This window comes from Eretmochelys imbricata, chromosome 1 (assembly GCF_965152235.1).
Source record: "Eretmochelys imbricata isolate rEreImb1 chromosome 1, rEreImb1.hap1, whole genome shotgun sequence".
NCBI lineage: Eukaryota > Metazoa > Chordata > Testudines > Cheloniidae > Eretmochelys > Eretmochelys imbricata.
Genome location: NC_135572.1, coordinates 277,026,650 through 277,049,245, shown reverse-complemented (window position 1 = coordinate 277,049,245; position 22,596 = coordinate 277,026,650). Strand labels below are relative to the sequence as shown.

At 40.0% G+C, this 22,596-nt stretch overlaps 1 protein-coding gene across 2 annotated transcripts in view; it reads right to left on the bottom strand.

Moving 5' to 3' along the window:
- Positions 1-22,596, bottom strand: part of FGD6 (FYVE, RhoGEF and PH domain containing 6) — a 102,468-nt gene that overhangs the window by 2,410 nt on the left and 77,462 nt on the right. Inside the window, exons 15-20 of one of the 2 annotated variants that reach the window (XM_077832123.1) lie at positions 20,436-20,538; positions 19,259-19,405; positions 18,197-18,299; positions 16,563-16,690; positions 9,758-9,886; positions 5,587-5,735 (exon numbers count right to left, since the gene is read on the bottom strand). In XM_077832123.1, the coding sequence (XP_077688249.1) occupies positions 5,587-5,735; positions 9,758-9,886; positions 16,563-16,690; positions 18,197-18,299; positions 19,259-19,405; positions 20,436-20,538 (759 nt within the window). Of the gene's footprint in view, positions 1-5,586; positions 5,736-9,757; positions 9,887-16,562; positions 16,691-18,196; positions 18,300-19,258; positions 19,406-20,435; positions 20,539-22,596 lie in introns of those variants that run through there. The other variant, XR_013347765.1, reaches the window with a different exon arrangement.

Here is a 22,596-nt window from a genome sequence, read left to right as displayed (position 1 = left end):
AAAGTGTACTGTGCTCACTTTATATTTTTATTGCAAATATTTGCACTGTAAAAATGACAAAAGAAAAAGTATATTTCAATTCACCTCATACAAGTACTGTAGTTCAATCTCTTTATTGTGAAAGTGTAACTTACAACTGTAGATTTTTTTTTGTTACATAATTGCACTCCCTAACAAAACAATGTAAAACTTTAGCGCGTTCAAGTCCACTCAGTCCTACTTCTTGTTCAGCCAATCGCTAAGAGAAATAAGTTTGTTTACACTTGCAGGAGATAATGCTGCCTGCTTCTTATTTACCATGTCACCTGAAAGTGAGAACAGGCGTTCACATGGTACTTTTGTAGCATTGCAAGGTATTTAAGTGCCAGATATGCTAAACATTCATATGTCTCTTTATGCTTCAACCACCATTCCAGAGGACATACTTCCATCCTGATGATGCTTGTTAAAAAAAAAAAAAGCGTTAATTAAATTTGTGACTGAACTCCTTGGAGGAGAATTGTATGTCTCCTGCTCCATGGTTTTACCTGCATTCTGCTATATATTTTGTGTTATGGTAGTCTCGGATGATGACCCAGCATATGTTGTTTGATTGAAGAACACTTTCACTGAAGATTTGATAAAACACAAAGAAGATACCAATGTGAGATTTCTAAAGATACCTACAGCACTCGACCCAAGATTTAAGAATCTGAAGTGTATTCCAAAATCTGAGAGCGACAAGGTGTGGAGCATGCTTTCAGAAGTTTTAAAAGAGAAACACTCTGATGCAGAAACTACAGAACCTGAACCACCAAAAAAGAAAATCAACCTTCTGTTGGTGGCATCTGATTCAGATGATGAAAATGAACATGCATCAGTCCGCCCTGATTTGGATTGTTATCAAGCAGAATCCATCATCAGCATGGATGCATGTCCTCTGGAATGGTGGCTGAAGCATGAAGGGACATATGAATCTTTAGTGCATCTGGCACATAAATATCTTGCGACGAAGGCTACAACAATGCCATGAAAACGCCTGTTCTCACTTTCAGGTGACATTGTAAACAAGAAGCGGGCAGCATTATTTCCTGCAAATGTAAACCAACTTGTCTGTCTGAGTGATTGGCTGAACAAGAAGTAGGTCTGAGTGGACTTGGAGGCCTTAAAGTTTTACACTGTTTTATTTTTGAATGTAGTTATTTTTTTGTACATAATTCTAGATTTCATAGAATCATAGAATATCAGGGTTGGAAGGGACCTCAGGAGGTCATCTAGTCCAACCCCCTGCTCAAAGCAGGACCAATCCCCAATTAAATCATCCCAGCCAGGGCTTTGTCAAGCCTGAACTTAAAAACTACTAAGGAAGGAGATTCTACCACCTCCTTAGGTAATGCATTCCAGTGTTTCACCACCCTCCTAGTGAAAAAGTTTTTCCTAATATCCAACCTAAACATCCCCCACCGCAAATTGAGACCATTACTCCTTGTCCTGTCCTCTTCTACCACTGAGAATAGTCTAGAACCATCCCCTCTGGAACCACCTCTCAGGTAGTTGAAAGCAGCTATCAAATCCCCCTTCATTCTTCTCTTCTGCAGACTAAACAATCGCAGTTCCCTCAGCCTCTCCTCATAAGTCATGTGTTCCAGACCCCTAACCATTTTTGTTGCCCTTCGCTCGACTCTCTCCAATTTATCCACATCCTTCTTGTAGAGTGGGGCCCAAAACTGGACACAGTACTCCAGATGAGGCCTCACCAATGTCGAATAGAGGGGGATGATCACGTCCCTCGATCTGCTCGCTATGCCCCTACTTATACATCCCAAAATGCCATTGGCCTTCTTGGCAACAAGGGCACACTGCTGACTCATATCCAGCTTCTCGTCCACTGTCACCCCTAGGTCCTTTTCCGCAGAACTGCTGCCTAGCCATTCGGTCCCTAGTCTGTAGCTGTGCATTGGGTTCTTCCGTCCTAAGTGCAGGACCCTGCACTTATCCTTATTGAACCTCATCAGATTTCTTTTGGCCCAATCCTCCAATTTGTCTAGGTCCTTCTGTATCCTATCCCTGCCCTCCAGCGTATCTACCACTCCTCCCAGTTTAGTATCATCCGCAAATTTGCTGAGAGTGCAATCCACACCATCCTCCAGATCATTTTTGAAGATATTGAACAAAACCGGCCCCAGGACCAACCCCTGGGGCACTCCACTTGACACCGGCTGCCAACTAGACATGGAGCCATTGATCACTACCTGTTGAGCCTGACAATCTAGCCAACTTTCTACCCACCTTATAGTGCATTCATCCAGCCCATACTTCTTTAACTTGCTGACAAGAATACTGTGGGAGACCGTGTCAAAAGCTTTGCTAAAGTCAAGAAACAATACATCCACTGCTTTCCCTTCATCCACAGAACCAGTAATCTCATCATAGAAGGCGATTAGATTAGTCAGGTATGACCTTCCCTTGGTGAATCCATGCTGACTGTTCCTGATCGCTTTCCTCTCATGTGAGTGCTTCAGGATTGATTCTTTGAGGACCTGCTCCATGATTTTTCCGGGGACTGAGGTGAGGCTGACTGGCCTGTAGTTTCCAGGATCCTCCTCCTTCCCTTTTTTAACGATTGGCACTACATTAGCCTTTTTCCAGTCATCCGAGACTTCCCCCGTTCGCCACGAGTTTTCAAAGATAATGGCCAATGGCTCTGCAATCACAGCCGCCAATTCCTTTAGCACTCTCGGATGCAACTCGTCCGGCCCCATGGACTTGTGCACATCCAGCTTTTCTAAATAGTCCCTAACCACCTCTTTCTCCACAGAGGGCTGGCCATCTATTCCCCATGTTGTGATGCCCAGCGCAGCAGTCTGGGAGCTGACCTTGTTAGTGAAGACAGAGGCAAAAAAAGCATTGAGTACATTAGCTTTTTCCACATCCTCCGTCACTAGGTTGCCTCCCTCATTCATTAAGGGGCCCACACTTTCCTTGGCTTTCTTCTTGTTGCCAACATACCTGAAGAAACCCTTCTTGTTACTCTTGACAACTCTCGCTAGCTGCAGTTCCAGGTGCGATTTGGCCCTCCTGATTTCATTCCTACATGCCCGAGCAATATTTTTATACTCTTCCCTGGTCATATGTCCAACCTTCCACTTCTTGTAAGCTTCTTTTTTATGTTTAAGATCCGCTAGGATTTCACCGTTAAGCCAAGCTGGTCGCCTGCCATATTTACTATTCTTTCGACACATCGGGATGGTTTGTCCCTGTAACCTCAACAGGGATTCCTTGAAATACAGCCAGCTCTCCTGGACTCCTTTCCCCTTCATGTTAGTCCCCCAGGGGATCCTACCCATCCGTTCCCTGAGGGAGTCGAAGTCTGCTTTCCTGAAGTCCAGGGTCTGTATCCTGCTGCTTACCTTTCTTCCCTGTGTCAGGATCCTGAACTCAACCAACTCATGGTCACTGCCTCCCAGATTCCCATCCACTTTTGCTTCCCCCACTAATTCTTCCCGGCTTGTGAGCAGCAGGTCAAGAAAAGCTCCCCCCCCTAGTTGGCTCCTCTAGCACTTGCACCAGGAAATTTGTAAGTTCAACTTTCACGATAAAGAGATTGCACTACAATACTTGTATTAGGTGAATTGAAAAATAGTATTTCTTTTTGTTTTTTTTTTACAGGGCAAATATTTGTAATAAAAAATAAAGTTATTTTTTTAAATTGCTTGACAGCCCTAGTCTATACACCCACTCCTTGAATTCAGACCTCTGCTCCTAGACTGTTCTCTGACATCAAACCATAAAGCTTAGTTTTTAGATAGTCCTAAGCTAGACGAGATGTTGTTTGTCAGTCTTGGCAAGTCTTAATCTTTTCTCAAGACAAAGAAAACTGTAGTTTTGTCAGTTGCCACATAGATATATAAGCTTTTTTGGTTTCTTTCCATTTATCATCTGAATTGCTTTTTACTCTATTCTCTCCAATTTAACAATATATTCAAAAAAGATGACCAATGCAATTCAGAATAAATCATACCAAATAAATAAATACCTTGACAGTTAGAATAAGCACATTATAGAAATATCAGAGCTATTAATTTTCCTTTAAAGAACTTTACATTGAGTCTTATATTAAAAGTTTATAAAAAATAGTTACTAAAATTTAATGAACTTCATGTTATTTGTGAAGTGAATGAAAAAAACTGTGTAATGTGTTATACAAATACCAGTGTTAGATGTTTCTTCATTAGGAGTTAAGAAGAATAAAATAAGAGAGTAGGCATTAAATGGGGAACATGAGCAAAAAGATTAATTTTTAATAATGTCAGAGGAGCATGTATTCCACAGGTTTGGTTTTGACAGACAAATCTCTATGGGATATTAAATATTTGGGGGAAACTTGCTTTGTAAGGTAATTAATACTAGGATCTCAGCATCAGTAAAAACAGACTTTTGCTGGTTACTAGTTTTCCATCCAGTTACAAAAAGCCATTATCTGAATAGGGAAGAAAGTAGTTATAAATTGTTTATAAGTACAAATAAAGGCATAGTGCAAATACAAGATGACATCTGTCTTAACTAATAAGGAGGGATTGATCAAACTGCATTTGCAAGGAAGAAAACATTCTCAGATTTTTGAAAAACAGTATTATGCATGTGCTCAGTTAGTTAATTGCTCTGGACATTTAAATTACAGTTTTGAAATATTCCTGTTTGTAGCATTTACAAACAACTTCAGGCTTAACTGCATGTTTAAAATATTCTATCGGAATATTTAGCGCTTAATGGCTACTCTGTTACAAGTAAAATTAATTCTGGGAAATTGTTGTGAAACCAGACAAAGCAACCAGCCAGATCTATTAGCAAGATACACTAGATGTATTTGCATAGTCACCTCCCATTTTGCTGCATGGGGGTAAATCCTAAAACTTAATCAAATAAGGACCACAAACAAAAGTCTCTATATAATTCCAGTGAATACAGGTAAATCATTCTGCTTCTACAATGAAAGAGCATACTAACAAAACTCAGTTTGCCATGCAAAAAATCGATAGGACTTATAAAACTAGCTGGGAAGAAAAGAAATAATTAAAATATAGACCTAGCTTAGTGTTAAAAATTTCCTGAATTAATATATTTTATCATTGAACTTTATTTTAAATAGATTTAGAGATGAAGGAATTAAATTAAAACAGCACAAAATGCCTCCTATTTTAATCCTTTGGAACTATGATGGTACGTAACTAAAGAGGAGTTCTTCCATAAAGGCTATACTTTCCCTTCCTCTTACCCTCACTCCTCAGCCCAGCATGTAGTCTGCTTATCTTTTTGAAGCCTTTTGATTGAAAGGTGACTGACTCCACTCACTTTTGATTGACAAAGATCTGACCGTAAATCTCCATGAAACCAATTATTTTATATGTAAATGTAACAACTGAAATTACATTATTGCAAGCTTTACAGATTTTTGATGTTTAACCAAGCATTTCTTAAAAACAAGTTGCACATTATAAGTGAGCTTTGTCACGTGCGCGCCGACAGAGTGAACATTAATGAAATGACATCTGAAACATTCCCTGGGGAAAAAGTGACAGGCAGGACTGAACTCAAATGGTTACTTACTTTTGAGCTGACTGAGGATCATCTGCTTTGAATATGTAAAATAAAGTGTTTTTGTGCAGTAAATGGAATATTTTAGACTCTGAGTTTTCATCCTTTACTTCAGAGACTGTGAATCCCAGTAGAGGCTGACTCTCCAGTGCTGCAACATCCTAATTTAAACACACAAGCACAAAATTAGCTCTTATAATATTACAGTCCTGATGTGATATTTTATAAATCTTTAAGCACCACACTATTGCATCCAGTTATTTTAAGTTTATAATAATTTACAGTTCATATTCCACAAAACCGTGTTTCTTGTCATTTCCTCATACATGATTTAATGAACAAGAGACAGCAAACCTCACAGATTTGGTTTCTCTCTAACTCCTTGTCACTTTCTTGTCATCTAGCACTGATCTCTTTGTCCTGCTACAGTCTCACCACCATACTTAACACTATCTGGAATGGAACAGCCTTCTTGTATCTCTTCATTCCATTTCAAATCTTGGTTTAAAGGTATCCTTTTCCCCTTCCCCATACTGCTCAACTCCATCCTCCCCTTAGGTACTCTCTCTAATTTAATAATTCTATAGAGCAGTTTAGAATAGATTTTGCATGACAAACGACAAAAAATAAAGTTGCATTGAACTACACTGCCAACAAGTAAGCTCCTACACTACATGCAAGTGAGATCACAGAAGAAGAAGTGTACCTAGACACTGATAAACATCCGGTGAACTCCTCAATTGATGGTTGCTAAGACAAAAAGGTGTGACATTTTAACCTATCAAAGTAAATCTAGAAAAAAGACTTTTCAGAAGGGACATGATGAAAGTATATAAAATAATGAAGGGCCTAAACAAGGTAGATGGGAGCTCCCTGACTCAATGCAAGAACAGGGGGACATTCAATGAAATTAGAAGGGAGCAAATTCAAAACTGATAAAACTAAATACTTTTTCACAGAACACAGAGTGTAAAATTCATTGCCACAGGATGTTTTTGAGGCCAAGAACTTAATAAAATTCACAAAGGGATTAGACAGTCATATGGACAACAAGAATATCCAGTTATTATAATTAATAACAAAATTTTGGAAGGGATATTACTAGGGCTGTTGAATTAATCGCAGTTAACTCATGCAATTAACAAAAAAATGAATAGTGATTAATCACACTGTAAACCATAAAATAACAATTGAAATGTATTAAATATTTTTGGATGTTTTTCTACATTTTCAAATATATTGATTTCAATTAAAACAAAATACAAAGTGTACAGTGCTCACTTTATATTATTTTTATTACAAATATTTGCACTGTAAAAATGATAAACAAAAGAAATAGTATTTTTCAAGTCATCTCATACAAATACTGTCGTGCAATCTCTTCATCATGAAAATGCAATTTACAAATGCAGGCTTTTTTGTTATGTAACTGCACTCAAAACCAAAACAATGTAAAACTTCAGAGCCTACAAGTCCGCTCAGTCCTACTTCTTGTTCAGCCAATCGCTAAGAGAAACAACAAGTTTGTTTATATTTACAGGAGGTAATGCTGCCCACATCTTAATTACATCTTAATTACAATGTCACCCAAAAGTGAGAACAGGCATTCACATGGCACTGTTGTAGTTGGCGTTGCAAGATATTTACATGCCAGATGCACTAAAGACTCATGTGTCCCTTCATGCTTCAGCCACCATTCCAGAGGACATGCTTCCATGCTGATGACGCTTGTTAAAAAAAACAATGCGTTAATTAAATTTGTGACTGAACTCCTTGGGGGAGAATTGTATGTCTCCTGCTCTGTTTTACCTGCATTCTGCCATATAGTTCATGTTCTAGCAGTCTCAGATGATGACCTAGCCCATGTTGTTCATTTTAAGAACACTTTTAATGCAAATTTGACACCAATGTGAAATTTCTAAAGATAGCAACAGCACTTGAACCCAGATTTAAGAATCTGAAGTGCCTTCCAAAATCTGAGAGGGATGAGGTGTGGAACATGCTTTCAGAAGTCTTAAAAGAGCAACACTCTGATGGAGACTCAACAGAACGCAAACCACCAAAAAAGAAAATCAACCTTCTGCTGGGTGGCATCTGACTCAGATGATGAAAATGAACTTTTCATTTCATCACCACACTGCTTAGGATCATTATCCATCAGAACCCGTCATCAGCATGGAAGCATATTCCCTGGAATGGTGGTTGAAACAGGAAGGGACATATGAATCTTTAGTGCATCTGGCACGTAAATATCTTGCAAAGCCAGCTACAACTGTGCCGTGCAAAGGCCTGTTCTCACTTTCAGGTGAAACTGTAAACAAGAAGCCGGCAGCATTATCTCCTGCAAATGTAAACAAACTTGTTTGTCTGAGCAATTGGTTGAACAAGAAGTAGGACTCTAAAGTTTTAGATTCTTTTATTTTGGAATGTAGGGTTTTTTTGTACATAATTCTACATTTGTAATTTCAACTTTCATGCTAAAGAGATTGCACTACAGGACTTGCATGAGGTGAACTGAAATACTATTTCAATCAAAAATATCTATAAAGTGAGCACTGTACACTTTGAATTCTGTGTTGTAATTGAATATATTTGAAAATGTAGAAAACATCCAAGAATATTTAAATAAATGGTATTCTATTATTAATTGCGCAATTAATTTTTTTAACCGCGTGATTAATTTTCTTAATTGCGGGACAACCCTAGATATTACACCTCCACACCAATCTCTAACTATTGGGAGATTTGGGTGAGAGTTTGGAGTGGGTATGAGAGTTTGGAGTGGGTCTCATCCCCCATCTGTCTAATATGGGGTTCTTACACCTTTGTCTGAAGCATCTGGTGCTAGCCACTGCCAGAGACAGGATACTGGACTAAATGGATTTAGTCTGACTCTGTATGGCAATTCCTAAATTCCGACATTTGGATACAAGAATATCTACATTTGAGAACGCTTAACTACTCTTGAGGAAGGAAGGACTAGATTATAAACTTCAAAGTTCCCATTTGGATATGACCTTTCTGAAGATTATTATTTCCTTAGGTCTGAAATCAGTCTGGGGCTCTGCAGAGAATGTCAGCAAGTTCCAACAGGGAGACAAGCTGACAGAGAGAGGCTTTCTGTGCAAGAGTCTACAGGGAGTTAGTCCTACCAGGGTCTCCTCATGGAAGATGGTTAAAGGTGGTAAGCTAGATAGTCTTTTTTATTGTTTTTAAGGTCTGATTTCTCTGAAATGCTTTGTTCCAAATAAATGATACTTTGCTTTCAGGAGGCTATTTGGTCACTGATTACCACTTTCATTGCCGCACAGAGTACAGGATTGCAGGGTCTCGGTGTAAATCAGACCTGCTCAGGCAAATTACAATTGGTACTAGAGGACTGCAACCCAGGGCCTGGCCTGAGAGAAGGAGAATTGTGTGATTCTATCCAGAACCAGGTGACAGCTAGGAGCCTGACACCTGGGAAGAGGTGCTCAGGAAGGGTCAGAGGTGCAATTTGCCTGGTAACTGTGATGGATGGCAACTGTGCTTTCTATAGTTTGCTCCATAACTGACTTATAAATAATTGCAAAAGGTTTAAAAAACCAAGGTTTTTAAAAAATTTTCAGCAAGGTATTTGGACAATATTGTAAAGAGGTAGTGTACATGACAGATACTTGATAAACACCCATCTTCCTTCATCTGGGCTGAAATTTATGGAGCTCACATCCATGCTTCAATAAGATTAACACATTGCTGAGCAAAATGGAAATGGCATAAGTGTTGTCACATTTGCTCTTTTCTAGCTGGAGCACCAGGCATTAGTAGACTGTTGCAGAGTGGAGGAGGCAGGCTGAGAAGCCAGGTGTATTCAAGTCTGCTCTCTCCAAACATCCACAGTACATCAGGTGGAAGCAACAAGCTGAGATGCTCCAGTGTGCTTGCATGCTGTTGGCATCTGCCATTATTCCAAACTGATGCAGCAAAACAGATAATATCTACTTGAAAAGGTCACTATTGTGACTCAGTTACCATGTTTTCAGAAAGGCGCATCATCTAGTTAACAACTGAACACCTCACAGATTTTTCCATCTCTTTCAGGGAAGACTCAAAGTGCTATACTGCAGTGAGATAGACTAATTTATGGGTCTCATTACTGAGCATTCCTTTAAAATAGGAAAAAAAAAATTCCATGCTTCCTTACCTCACTAGCAGCATACGTGTATAGCACCTTATTTTTTATGACAAACCACAGGTGTTTCCATGGTTTTTTGCAGCCCTTTGATCTATATAAATAGCCACTCATGGAGGAGTCTTCTGTATTTGCCGAAACCTGAAATAAAAACAAATGGAGGATGTGTGGGGGTACCTGGCTTTTTCAGCACACAGTTCTTCGTTGATATTTCTAAGATACTCCTATAACCCTAAATACTACTAGGTGCACCTAACCCTCTCTCTAAGCACCTAACCCTCAATTTCTCCCGAAAAGAAACTGATACAGGTCTTTATTCAGCGGAGACCATAACAGTAAGTACAGCATAAACAAGGCAAAGGAAACCAATTATGCTCAGCCCTCCATCCCATGTTTTTTTTTTTTTAGGTACTATATCAAGAGGACCAGCTGTTGCAATTGCTGAGATATGGATTGTGTCTTTTGGCGGTACAGGAATATAGTTCAAATATGCCATAAATAAGATTCAGCCCTTAACAGATTAACACTTTAGGCTACGCTGTACAGCCTTCAAGGAGAACAGCTGCACATTTTCCTCCGAGGCCTGGGAAATCTCTGGAATCAAGTTTACCAGATGTGAAGCCAGCTATAATTGAAGAGCTTGATTTGCTGCATAAAACTTCAACATCTTGGTCTTTTGAAAAAATAATTGGTAAGCCGGTAGAGCATATGTCCATAAAATATCATGAAAACAAAAAAAGTATATGATTTCAACTTACTTTAATTTATATTTAAAGAGGAAGATATTCCAAAAAAAAAAAAAAAAAAATCAGTGAAAATGATCCCAAATTTACAATTTGTACTTGGAGAAAGTAGAATTAAAAAAAATAGAGCTGACTTGTGAAAGAGTTGGCAGATCTGTAAGAACCAATTAAACCATTGCTCGATCACCAGCACCTAGGAAATCATATCCCCAGGAAAACATCTATATTGGTAAATCCCCGAGCTCATAGGGATGAGGCAGATACAGACCTGCCTGAAAAGCCACCCCCCTCCCCAAAACCATGATTCTGAGACAGATACTTTCCACTCTGTCACAGTTAAGCCTTTCACCCAAACTGTTCAGCATTTAACTGCTGAGTGCCAAATTATAAAAGAGAAATTAGAACAACTGTCTTTAAAACAGGAACAGCTGAAGAAAGAGGAACTTTCCTCTGTGTGCACAGATGAGTAATTGCTGTTTTCCTATTATTTCAGCTGCAATTTTTTGCTAGCTCTGCAATTTAAAAGAAATTATTTCAGAGAGTTTGGACTTTTGTAAGATAGTTGAGATAATGTTCGTGGACTGACCCAAGACCTCAACTGTCTTAAAATATTTGGACCTGCAGACTCTTTGGTTATATATTTTGAGATGCATGGACTTTGAACCTGAAATTATTGGAATGAGAGTCTCTTTGTTTGCATTGAAGTGGTCTAATCCATCCCCAGTGAGTGATGCCAGAAGGGAAGTGCCCCATTCTGATTTGCCAAGGGACTACTGATGAGGAGATCCAAGAGGGACCACCTTATGAAACCAAAAACAAAGGAGAATCCATTGCTGCTGGTCATGGTTGCTGGCTATGCAATGCCATCCTGCTTGACAAAGAGGGTTATGCTTCCCTCCACCACTCAGGCTGGCTGCCACAGGGTAACAGTCTAGCAACACCAAATATTTGACATTTACAAGCAAATACCTTCTAACCTGCTAGCCAGTTCATTGATATTAAATGACAGAACCAAGAAAACCACTGACTACTAATCTTTTCAACCATGTACTACTTTCCTGAGGCTGAATGAAATAATCACTCAGCCATCTTATGTAAGTATTGACCTTTTTGGTTTGGTCCCTGCCCACTCACTTTCTAAAATATCACACACACATCTCCTGTGCATTAGGAGTTGTATGCTTAAATCCTAAAATTGTTTTCACCTATACTCTTGTTAGCTAGTTAAATGTAACGATCTAGCACATCTTGATTTGTACTGCAATGTTCCATATAACTCAGTTTGGAGAGAGGGGGAAGAGAGATTGTTGCCTAACCACCTATAAATTTGGGCAGACTGCATTAGTTGGCATCAGAGCTATAGTCTCAACATTGACTTCAACCTGGCAGTAATTTGAACCTCCCTGTATCAGCCATTCAGGTGGAGTATAAATATATCATTCAGAGCCAAGATTGATAATGCCATATTATTTTGGGGGCTGATAGCTAAGAAGACTGCTGCCTTAAGAACTCCAAATCATCACACAAAGCTTATTAACAACTGCTATTTAATGTGATTTAATCAACCAGTTAATTAGTCTGATTCTATGATCTAACATTAACCCACGCTCTGATTAATGGATTCTCCTTTGCTTTTAGTTTCATAGATTAATCTGATTTGTTGGCATGCATTTTATTTTATGCTTTTCGCTTACTTTGGATAACGAAATATACAAAATTAGAAGATTGTGTGAATCAGACATTTTTCCCTCCAGACATTAGGATTGAGCAACTGAGGAGTCTGTGGGTAGGTAACAGATATGATTGTGTCCCACCTAGTGGTGGTTCATAAAACTGCCTTGACAGTTCTGATATCGTGACCTACAAAATTCCACTTTTTAGTTGCTGTTGCTTTTTACATACACGCACATGCACACAGTCTCCAGAGATTTTCATTTTATTTCCGATTTACATAAGATCTATAAGAAATCCCAGATGTGCAACAGATGTTTTTTTCATATGTTGCAACCAAGAATTGTTGTTCACTGCAAATAACAATGGCCATTATCCCACTTTGGCCCTCCTCACCCCTATTGAATAGTGGCTTATTTCACAAGTGGCCCCTTCATTTTTTAATAGGGCTACTTGAGGAACAGGACATGTACGCAGCACAAATTAGGATTTTAAGAAAATAGGAAAAGCACACCACCATCACATTATGCCACTGAAACTGTGGTGACTATAAGTAGACTGCACAAGGCATCACTGTACTTCCATCAGTGTGCAGTCAGCCTGCCCATGATACTAATACTAAACCTTATTGGGTGCTTAACAAGGCATATGAAATAACAGAATGCAGCCATGATACCACTATGGCACACATGCAAAGGTGGAATCCACTGGTCAGCCACTGAAGTACTAAGACACATACTGGCCCAAATGGAACTGCACTAGTTTACACCAGCAAAAAACTTGCCACACAGTATTTCAACATGCTTCTCAAGCTGTTGTCTTTCCCAAACTCTAAGATTTCTTGGTACAGCAGAATCCCAATGAACAATTCACTCAGACAATACGAAATATATTCAGACATTCAGGAGTGTGGATAATTGGAACTCAACAGGTAGAAAGCCAATAAAACACAGGGACATGCAACCTAGTGGTTCTGAACATGGGGATAACACAACAGAAATTCCTATCAACTGATAAAACTGAGAAATGAAAACCCTGAGGAAGTTACATTCTTAACAATATTTCTTATTAAACAGCATGTTCATATTTCCACCATAAAACAGCCTGACATTAGATTGTGGATCTAATATTCAACATACCTGTCCAGAAAACAGGTTGCGAAGTGGTGCAATTTTAAACTATGTTCTCAATTCGAACAATTATCTTTGCAAGTAACAGATCTTTTTCTGGATGAACATTACATTACCAGTTCAAATATTTACAGCATTCACACACCATTCAAGCTCTGAGTAGTACTTTCGGTGACATTTTCTAGAAAGGAACATGTCTAAAGAAAAATTAACAGGCGCTAAGGAGGGCCCTAGCTGTCTGAGCCAAACCTCACGTGGAATGTTGACGCAGCAGAATGACGGGCAATATACTGAAAGTCTTGTGTAAAATTTCTTACAAGATGCTTACGAAGGGATACATCAAAACGTGAGCAACTCAAAGCTGCAGGGAGTGCTAAGAAGGCTTCCCACAGCAGGAAAAGGAATGAATATATATATATATATATATATATTTTTTTCAAACTGCAATAAATTAGATTAACTACATTTTATGTTTTAGCAAGGAAATTTTTTCCAGCCCTTGCAGCGGTAGCTTGGTTTTTACAGCATGAAATCCATTACACCCTTTTGCTCTCTCCTAAAGGACAGGAAAAGACTCTCCCTCATAAGAGTGATCTAAAAATATCTTCACCTCAGTTTCTCTGAGAGGTGCAGTGGTATTAAAAAAAATACAGAGCCCAATCCTGAATTTCTTGTGCACCAAAAACTTCCTTTGCATCCGAAGGGAATTTTGGGTGCATAAGGAACACAGGAAATGTTCCTAGGTCAGTCATTGCTACCCAGGAATCTATTCTATTTTCCTCAGGTTTTAAAATGATATTGCTGCCAGCGTGAATTCGAATGCGTGTATCATATGGTGCTGTTTCCAGGTCACATGCACTCCCTCTTTAGGAGGGGAAATCCAAGACTGTGAGAGGGATTCTCACCCTTGGAAGACTGGGAGATGGTGTGACCAAATTTTGGGCATCCTTCAAACACAGAATATTGCACAGAACACTAAGGGTTTTAGTGGAATATAGGCAGCCTTTTTAGATGCCAATTAATATATTCTGTGTTGTTTGTGTTTCACTGATCTCTGTTGGAATGCATGACTGCCACCTTGAGACACTCACAGAAAACAAGTTGAGTATCTCGTGAAGCTAACGTCAATGAGCAAAGCTTTTAACAACGTAAATGCAGTGACTCCTTAATGTCCATTTGAGCCCCTAAGAAAAAATGAAAATAAAATCACATTATTAGATGTAATCCATCAAATCTTCTTGTGTTTGCATGTCCCAGGAGGCCTACATGAGAACCAATACATAAAATAACATGCAAACACACCTTTGGATTCTAAATGATCCCTGCCATTGGCAGATGGAGTTAATCTACATATGTAAAACTCATGCTGCCGCTTGCCAGTGGTGCAGGACTGCTTTTATTTTTAGAAAAAAATTTTTCCTTTTGGTTGACCTCATAGAGCAAAGAATTTGCATATAGCCATCAGCCATGACTGAAATGAAGTTTTGTTCTTGTAGTTTACACAATCATGGTAGAAATGGTTAAAATGCCAAAAAGCCAACACTAGTAGCTAAGCGAAGAGAATCAAGGTGAACCATATATATTTCTATCACAGTTCTACTGATAAAGAACAAAGCTGTCTTACCCATTGTTAGCACACCCATAATAACAAACAATGCCACCACCTAGCTCTTATGTAGCACTTTTCCACAGTACATCATTTTAATAAATATACTAGAGCTTTTCACATTGCCTCCCCATTTTGTCTTCTGTATACTGCCCTGCACTTGCAGAGACCCAGCCTCCACTCTTATCCTAAAATACAGCTGCTAACTCACTCAACTCCATATAATACTCATTACGGCTACAAAAATTACATGGATGATGCGCCTCCATCGAGGCTGGAAGGAAGACTTCTGTAATCACTGGAGGTTAGATACAGGCCTGTGCACCAGAATAAGAGGAGGTCAGAACACTCCTAGGGCCTGGTCTACACTGGCGGGAGCGCGCAGGGTGCAGTATCGATCTAAGTTACGCAACTTCAGCTACGTGGTGTCTCACCCTGGAGTCGATGGGAGAGCGCTCGGTGGTTGATTTATTGAGTCTAGACTAAATCGACCCCTGCTGGATCGATCGCTGCCCCTCGATCCAGCAGGTAATGTGAGCTACCTGGACTTTGAGTCCATACACATACAATTAATAGGGTGTTTGCTTAATCCCATACCATCCCACCCTCCAGTGCAGGTGGGTGGGGAATGCGCTCCATCCCCTCCCCCCTTCCCTCTATGTACTGGCCAGGGCAGCTGAGTTGGTCTGTGGGGGTGTTGAATTTGCTGTTGGTATAATCCAACAGTAAATTAGTACCTCCCTGGAGGGGGTTGGAAGGGAGGAAAATCAAGGGAGAATTTCTGATTCAAAAGTATCTGACCACAATGCCTCCTGGGGTGCTGTGGCTCCATCTAAAGTCACAATCAAGCCCCAAGTCTACCCTATAACTAAATTTCAGCTGTTTTATTGAGCTATGTCTACACCTTCATTCCCTCCCCACCGGCCCCAGTGCAGACCTGCTGCGGCCGGCCCCTCCAGGTCCACTGGAGGTGCTGCGGCTGGGGAGGGGCGCCTCTCTCCTGGCACCGAGCTGCTGCGGCGAGAGAGGGCTGGGCGGGAGGGGCGCGTCTTTCCCCACTGTAGCCCCAGGGCAGCCTGCACCCCAAACCCCTCATCCTCGGTCCCACCCCAGAGCCTGCACCCCCTAGCACCCTAACCCTCTTCCCCAGCCCTGAGCCCCCTCCCGCACTCCTCATCCCCAGTAAGAGCCCTCAATCCCCCCACACCCTAACCCTCTGCCCTAGCCCTGATCCCCCTCTCACACTCCAAACCCCTCAGCCCAATCAATTTTGTTATGGGCACCAATATGAAGGTGATGTGTCTCACATCACCTCCATATTGGTGCCCATAACAAAATTCATTCCGCACTTTACTCCGTAAAAAATTAGCGGGAACCCTTGTCCACACTACAGCCTATGTTGGCATAACCTACGTCGCTCAGTGGTGAGACCCCCTCCCGCCCCGAGTGACATAAGTGCTCGTGTGCGCAGCCCTATGGTGGCAGGAGAGCTACGATCAGTACAACTGCAGCGCTTTACGCATACACATGGCCATTGTGTCACCAGAAAAACTCCCCTTTCCTTTAAATGCAGTGTCTGAAAAGGATCACCGAACAGTTTATTTTATTGTTATTAAACATGGATGGTTTAACACTGATGAGAGGTAAAGTTTAAGGGAAACACTTACTTCTTTGAGAGCAGCAGGAATTTTTTTCTGTTTTCTTCCAGACGGAATACTATGTAACACTGTAGACAAGGCACTGGATGGAGATTTATGGTTCACTGGGGATCCACTCTTAGGAGTGAAGTGGTTATCTAAAATGTATACAGCATGCACAGTGCTTTTATGTTGCAGACGACTAACACATGCATAGTGTTCCTTACAAAAAGTTTTAAACACAGCTATGATTTCTGTTCGGTGTAAGGTCATTTTTTAAAAAAAAACACAGTTAATCTTTGAAACACTGCATATGATATTGTATTTCCGAATCATATTAAACTCAACAGGAATTTTGCCTCTCAGTATTGCCAAAAGTTACAGTATCATGACTCAGAGCCCCCAAAATCATGAGATTGGACCAAAAAAATCATGAAGTTTATTAAAAAAAAAGTATAAATCCTGTTTTTGAACTCCCGCTGCCCACTCCCCCATGTACAAGACAATTACAGGGTGAAAACTCAACCTTAAATACACACAACATATTCCCACACACAAAATGCAGGCCCCAATTCCCCTCTGCAGCTGCTTCCTGACTCCTCCCCACTACCCAAAAACCCAGTGGCAGGGGCTCCTGCTGTCCCCACTCCCACCCAGCCAGGTCCTGCAGACCCCAACTCCCTGAGCATGCTTTCTCTCCCCAACTCAGGCCCCCTCCCCCAATCTCCTCAGCAAGGTCCTACAGGCTCCCACACCCTCCCCCCTCCATTCCCCAGGCATCAATAGTGGCTCCCTGTGGCCAGCCTGCAGGTAAGAGAGCTGTCCTGGGGGCCTACCTCCATTAACTCCCCCTTCCTGCTTGTGGTTGAGGGGTGGTGATTATTATTAGTATGGATTATGTATGTTACTCTAGTGCCTAGGAGTCCTAGTCATAGACCTGGACCCCATTGTGCTAGGTGCTGTACAAACACAGAACAAAAAGGCAGTCCCTGCTCCAAAGAGATTACAATCTAAGTATAAGGCAAAACAATACAGATGGATATAGGCAGACAGACGGGGGAGCACAAGGAAACAATGACAATACTGGTCAGCATGACAGGCTGCTATTCAAGCAGGGTGGGAAGTGATAGGGTGCTCTGTTCTGCTGCACCTGCTCTGTGACTGACACAGCTCAGGATTCAAAGGGTGCCCCAGTACACTAGACAACTGCTACAGCTACCTGCAGCACAGCATCCACTAGCAGCTGAAGGTGGAAATGGCAGGTGGCCCAGGCAAAGCTCCCGTGCAGCCTCTGCTTTACAACAAGAGCCCTGGAAAAGTCACCTTGAGATCACAAAACTCATAATACTGCAAATATCAACAACACTGATCTCTGGGTCCAAGAGGAAGGACAGACCAGTGGTTAGGTGTTAGCTTGGCATTCAGGAAACCTGCCTTCAGTTCCCTGCTCTGCTACAGACTTCTTGTGTGACCTTGGGCAAGTCACTTGGTGTCTCTGTGCCTCAGTTCCCCCTTCTGTAAAACGGGTTACTAGTACTTCCCAACCTCACAGAGGTGCTGGGAGGATAAATGTAGTAAAGACTGTGAGGTGCTCAGATACTGTGGAAATGGGGGCTATATAATTATAAGACAGAGAGAGATGGATAAAAAAAGTTTTCTTTTACCTTGTTTCTGTAGTTCTTTGAAACAATGATCACATACTCTTGCTGGTTGGTTTTTCATATAGTCTAAGCCATGTTTATTTGTGGAACACGCTTGGCAGACAATCTGAAAACATGTAAAACGTTATTATATAGCATCTACAACCACACGCACGCCAATCCCTTAAAGACTTATATTTGAGTTTCTCTCAGCCCATGCTATTAAGCCCCAAACAAGTAACAATTTTACAACATGAGGGTTTGGAGGAACACATATGCTAATTCACAGGGATGTTCCACACAAAACACTCTTTCCAGAACTGATTTTACATGACTGACAATATTCTATCATTATATCATTTTCTGATTTTGTACAGAACATTTTGAATAAATAAAAATTTGAGAATGGGGGGTGAGACTACTGGAATAGTGAGAACTATCAAATTTATGGACTAGCAAAGTGTAAATTAGCAAATTGTTATTGTATTGTCAAATCTCATCTACAAGTTTACTAAGAAACATGCTCCGTTTTTAAAAACTTGTATTTTTAGATCATCACAATATCTAGTTATATTACCCTCTTGTCTGTGTTATGGAGAAATTGATGTGTTTCAACTATACTGAAGACTGAATTCCCATTTGACTAAAAAGTAAGATGTGAAATATGACTATTCCAAGACAGCAATGAAATATACAATAGTTTTTTTTCTAGTTTCATGGGTATGCATTGTTTTGAAGTCTCTCAAAATGGGTCCAACCTTAACTCTCAATCAGTAAAAAATATTTTGAATATTTAAGTTACTTGTCTTGGTTTGCATTGTGCTACTGAAGGAGTGAGGGACATATACTATTTTTTTCTCCTGAAATGTAAAATATGACAAGGAGGACTGAGTAGGTTTAACTAGAGCAGTGGACTAACAACATTATTTCCTACTCTAAATATCCTTGTTATTTTAATTTAAGACACAATGTTCTCCCACTATAGCAATATTGCCAATGTGTTTTAATGCAATCAAATTCTCCCTATATGGGAACAAAAATCTTGAATGACTCTTGCAAAAGAAGGAAGTTACAAGATCACCCAACCTTTCCACATGCCCTGCAGTGATGTCTTCTCCAGGTCAACGTGAATTCACTAGTACAGATCATACACATAGTGGCTCTAGTATCAGGAACCCAGATGGGAGCCTTTGATCCGAGAGGACTATCTTCATCCTCTTTCTCTGGATCAGCCTGAGAAAATGGAGGTGGAACTCCATTAAATTACAAACAGTAATGTATTTTTCACCACTGAATTATCAAGGTTAAATACAAGTATTCTGTTTCCCAATGTTTCTCCATTCACGTAACTGGTCAGTGTCTTAAATACAGATTCTCTGCTGGTTCACCAGCGACATTATCACAATTGAGCTCTAAAAGAAGATGGTGAAATTATTTCATTGGGTCATACAGATGCTAATAAAGCTCTATTTCAGTGCTGCCAATTCAGATATTGAAGGGAATATCTTCAATATCTCCAGGGAAGGGAGGTCCGGCAAATTCCGGCATTTCTCTCTCTCCTCCCCGTACCCAGGGATCCCATTCTGGTCCCTGTTCTCGTCTCCCAGCTCCTGCCACATAGGGCATGAGCTGGTGCCACCAGGAATTGAGTTCTCGATGGACTCCACTGCACTCCACCATACAGGAACAGACTCCCTCCCTGCGTACCACGTTGCAACATCATTTGGTTCAGCCACCTCTCCAGCTGTACTGAGGGGTGGCCAGGTCAGATTTCAGTGGCGTTTAGACCACACAGCTGCAGCAATGCTAGGGACTATTCAAGCCGCAGCGGTATTTATTTAGTACAGGACTACTGCTTAAGTGATCAGATCATGCCTCACCCCTCAGCTCCATTGCTTAGGTCACTTTCAGCAAGTGCAAAAACCTTGGCGGGGGAATGGGAGTTTTCGCACCCCACATTGGCACCACTGCTCTGCTTGTTTAGTTCCAAGATATTCCAATTTGTTTACATCCATTGTCTTAGCTAGAGTTACTCTATTTGAAGTACTAGAATGGATATCTAACCCTTTTTCTCATGTTCTTAGGATTACTGAGAACCTACATCTGAATTTTTCTTAATGAACAAATGAAACTATGGAACATATACATCTCAAATTCTGTTTTATTATTACTTGCCACTTTTCTAAAGCGCTGTGCTAAATTTTAATACTTAGTAGAAATTATATTCATGCCCAAAGAAATCAAAGAGAATGGTGGGGTATACCTCTTCAAGACTTTTACTTGGGTTAAATGTGATTCTCTTCTTTGTATAGTCTTCAATTGATCTGGAGATGGCTTCTAGCCATTCATCTCTTTCTGTAGCAGAACTGTTGGTGTCAAAGACATTGAAATATGGTTAACATTAAACATTTCTAAAAACTGACTCTGGCTATGGCATGGTTTTTGCCAGGCACAAATCACGTTATTTCTTTTTTGTTTTTAATGACTATTAGTTTAGATTATATTAGGTTGATGTGGGAGTATTAGAGAGAGAAGGAGATTTAGAGCATGGATCTGAAGGCAACTGTGAGATACATAGGATCAGGCAGGACAATTCCAGATGTAAGGGGCAACATAGAAGAAAACCTGGAGGCCCTCATGCACGGGGGATACAAAGAGGACAGCATCAGAATTAGTAGAATGCTGGTCTAATCTGTGAAAAAGATGGGACAAGATATAGGCAGGAGCAGAACTATGTACTATTGGCCCTTTGACTACCCTTCCCTTTGGGAAAAGAATATTTTGCCAAATCCAAATATTTACTTATGTTGTTTTTTTATCCAGTGAGAAAAAAACATTATGCATTAGTTTTCGAATATTCATGTCTCCAGTCAACTTCTATGGCTAAGAGATTCTGACTAAAGTTTTCAAAATTAGGTTGTCTTTAATTACCCTGCTAAATCTGTATTTAAGCAACTAAATTATAAGTGGCCCAATTTTCAGAGGTGCTGGCTGAGCATCCATTGTGCACATTGACTTCAGTGGGACTACTAACATGAGTGCACAATCCAGTCCCTAATCCTGCAAACATTCAGCATTTACTCACTTTAGTAGTCCAAATGAAATCAATTGTGTGTTACATGTTTGCAGAATCAGGGCCATAGTGTTCTCATTATTAACCTACAAAAACTAAATTCTGGAGTTCTGTACAGACCAACCGAAGTGCTGTCTAGACTTTCACACAGCCATTAGACCAAACTGGCCATAAGACTTGCAAGATATCTATTTACATCTATATCTCCCCTAGGAAATGGGCAAAGTTTTGCTATGTTAAGTTTGTAAAAATTTAACTTTTCCTTAAGAGTCTTTTCAAACTTCAGTTCTGTTGTGTGTACTGAACATACTGAATATGGCTGTCAGTGAAAACAGAAGGGAAGCCTCTCTCTCTAAAGTCTGGTAAGAATTTTATTTGACCTGTTTCATAACACACAGAGAATGAGCACACTAGAAACATATTAAATTACCAAATGAGAGGCAAAAGCCATTAGAATGAGATATAATAAGATGAATGATACTGAAAGATGAGACATACAGTCTGTATGTAGGTGACTGATTCACCACACATTCATTGTACATACTGATGGAAATTGCATCAGTCATTGAAAAAAATCCATATACCTTTTTCCCCTGGCGCGCACACCCCTGTTCATCTTATAACAGATATAATGGCTTTGGGATTGAGCATTTCCTGAGGATTAATTACAGCTGGAAATCTTCAACTGCACCTTGGGACATCTTCTCCCAACTGGTCATTAATCCTTAGTAAATGCCTTATGCTTCTATCATTATTGTTTAAATCATGATTCTTACCTAGATAGCTTAAATGAGCCAGACAAGCACTGGATTTATTTTTATTTTAAAAAAAGAAGAGAAATGAATGCTCCCAAAGAAGCAAGAATGACAGCACTAGAAAATGAAGTTTTATAGAAACACAGAAGCAGCATTTCAAGTATCAATGTGTCTTAATTCAGAGATGGTGGGGCCACTTCTAAAGGTTAAATTTTAAGGACCTAGCCGCAATTGAGGTCATTGCTTGTTGTCGAAAAAGAGTACCACAATTAGCACCTATTACAGCAGTAGCATGTTTGTTTAGGTGTGTGAGGTTGTTTTTTTTTTTTATTAAACTGTTAACACCTTTCTGCTAGGGAACAGTTTGATTCCACCAAATTTTTTCTATATAAAGTACTTCACCAAGTTTGATAGAAACAATTTTTGGGCACAAAAGTTAGAAGAAATAAATGCGATGCATTCAGCCTTTGGAAATTATAATCTGTTTTTATAATAGTGTCATTTACATGGAAAAAAATCACAACCCCTTAGCCAAAGCTAGTCTATATATGCAGAGGAGTCTCAGTTTATTTCCTCTCACTTACAATGAAAATATC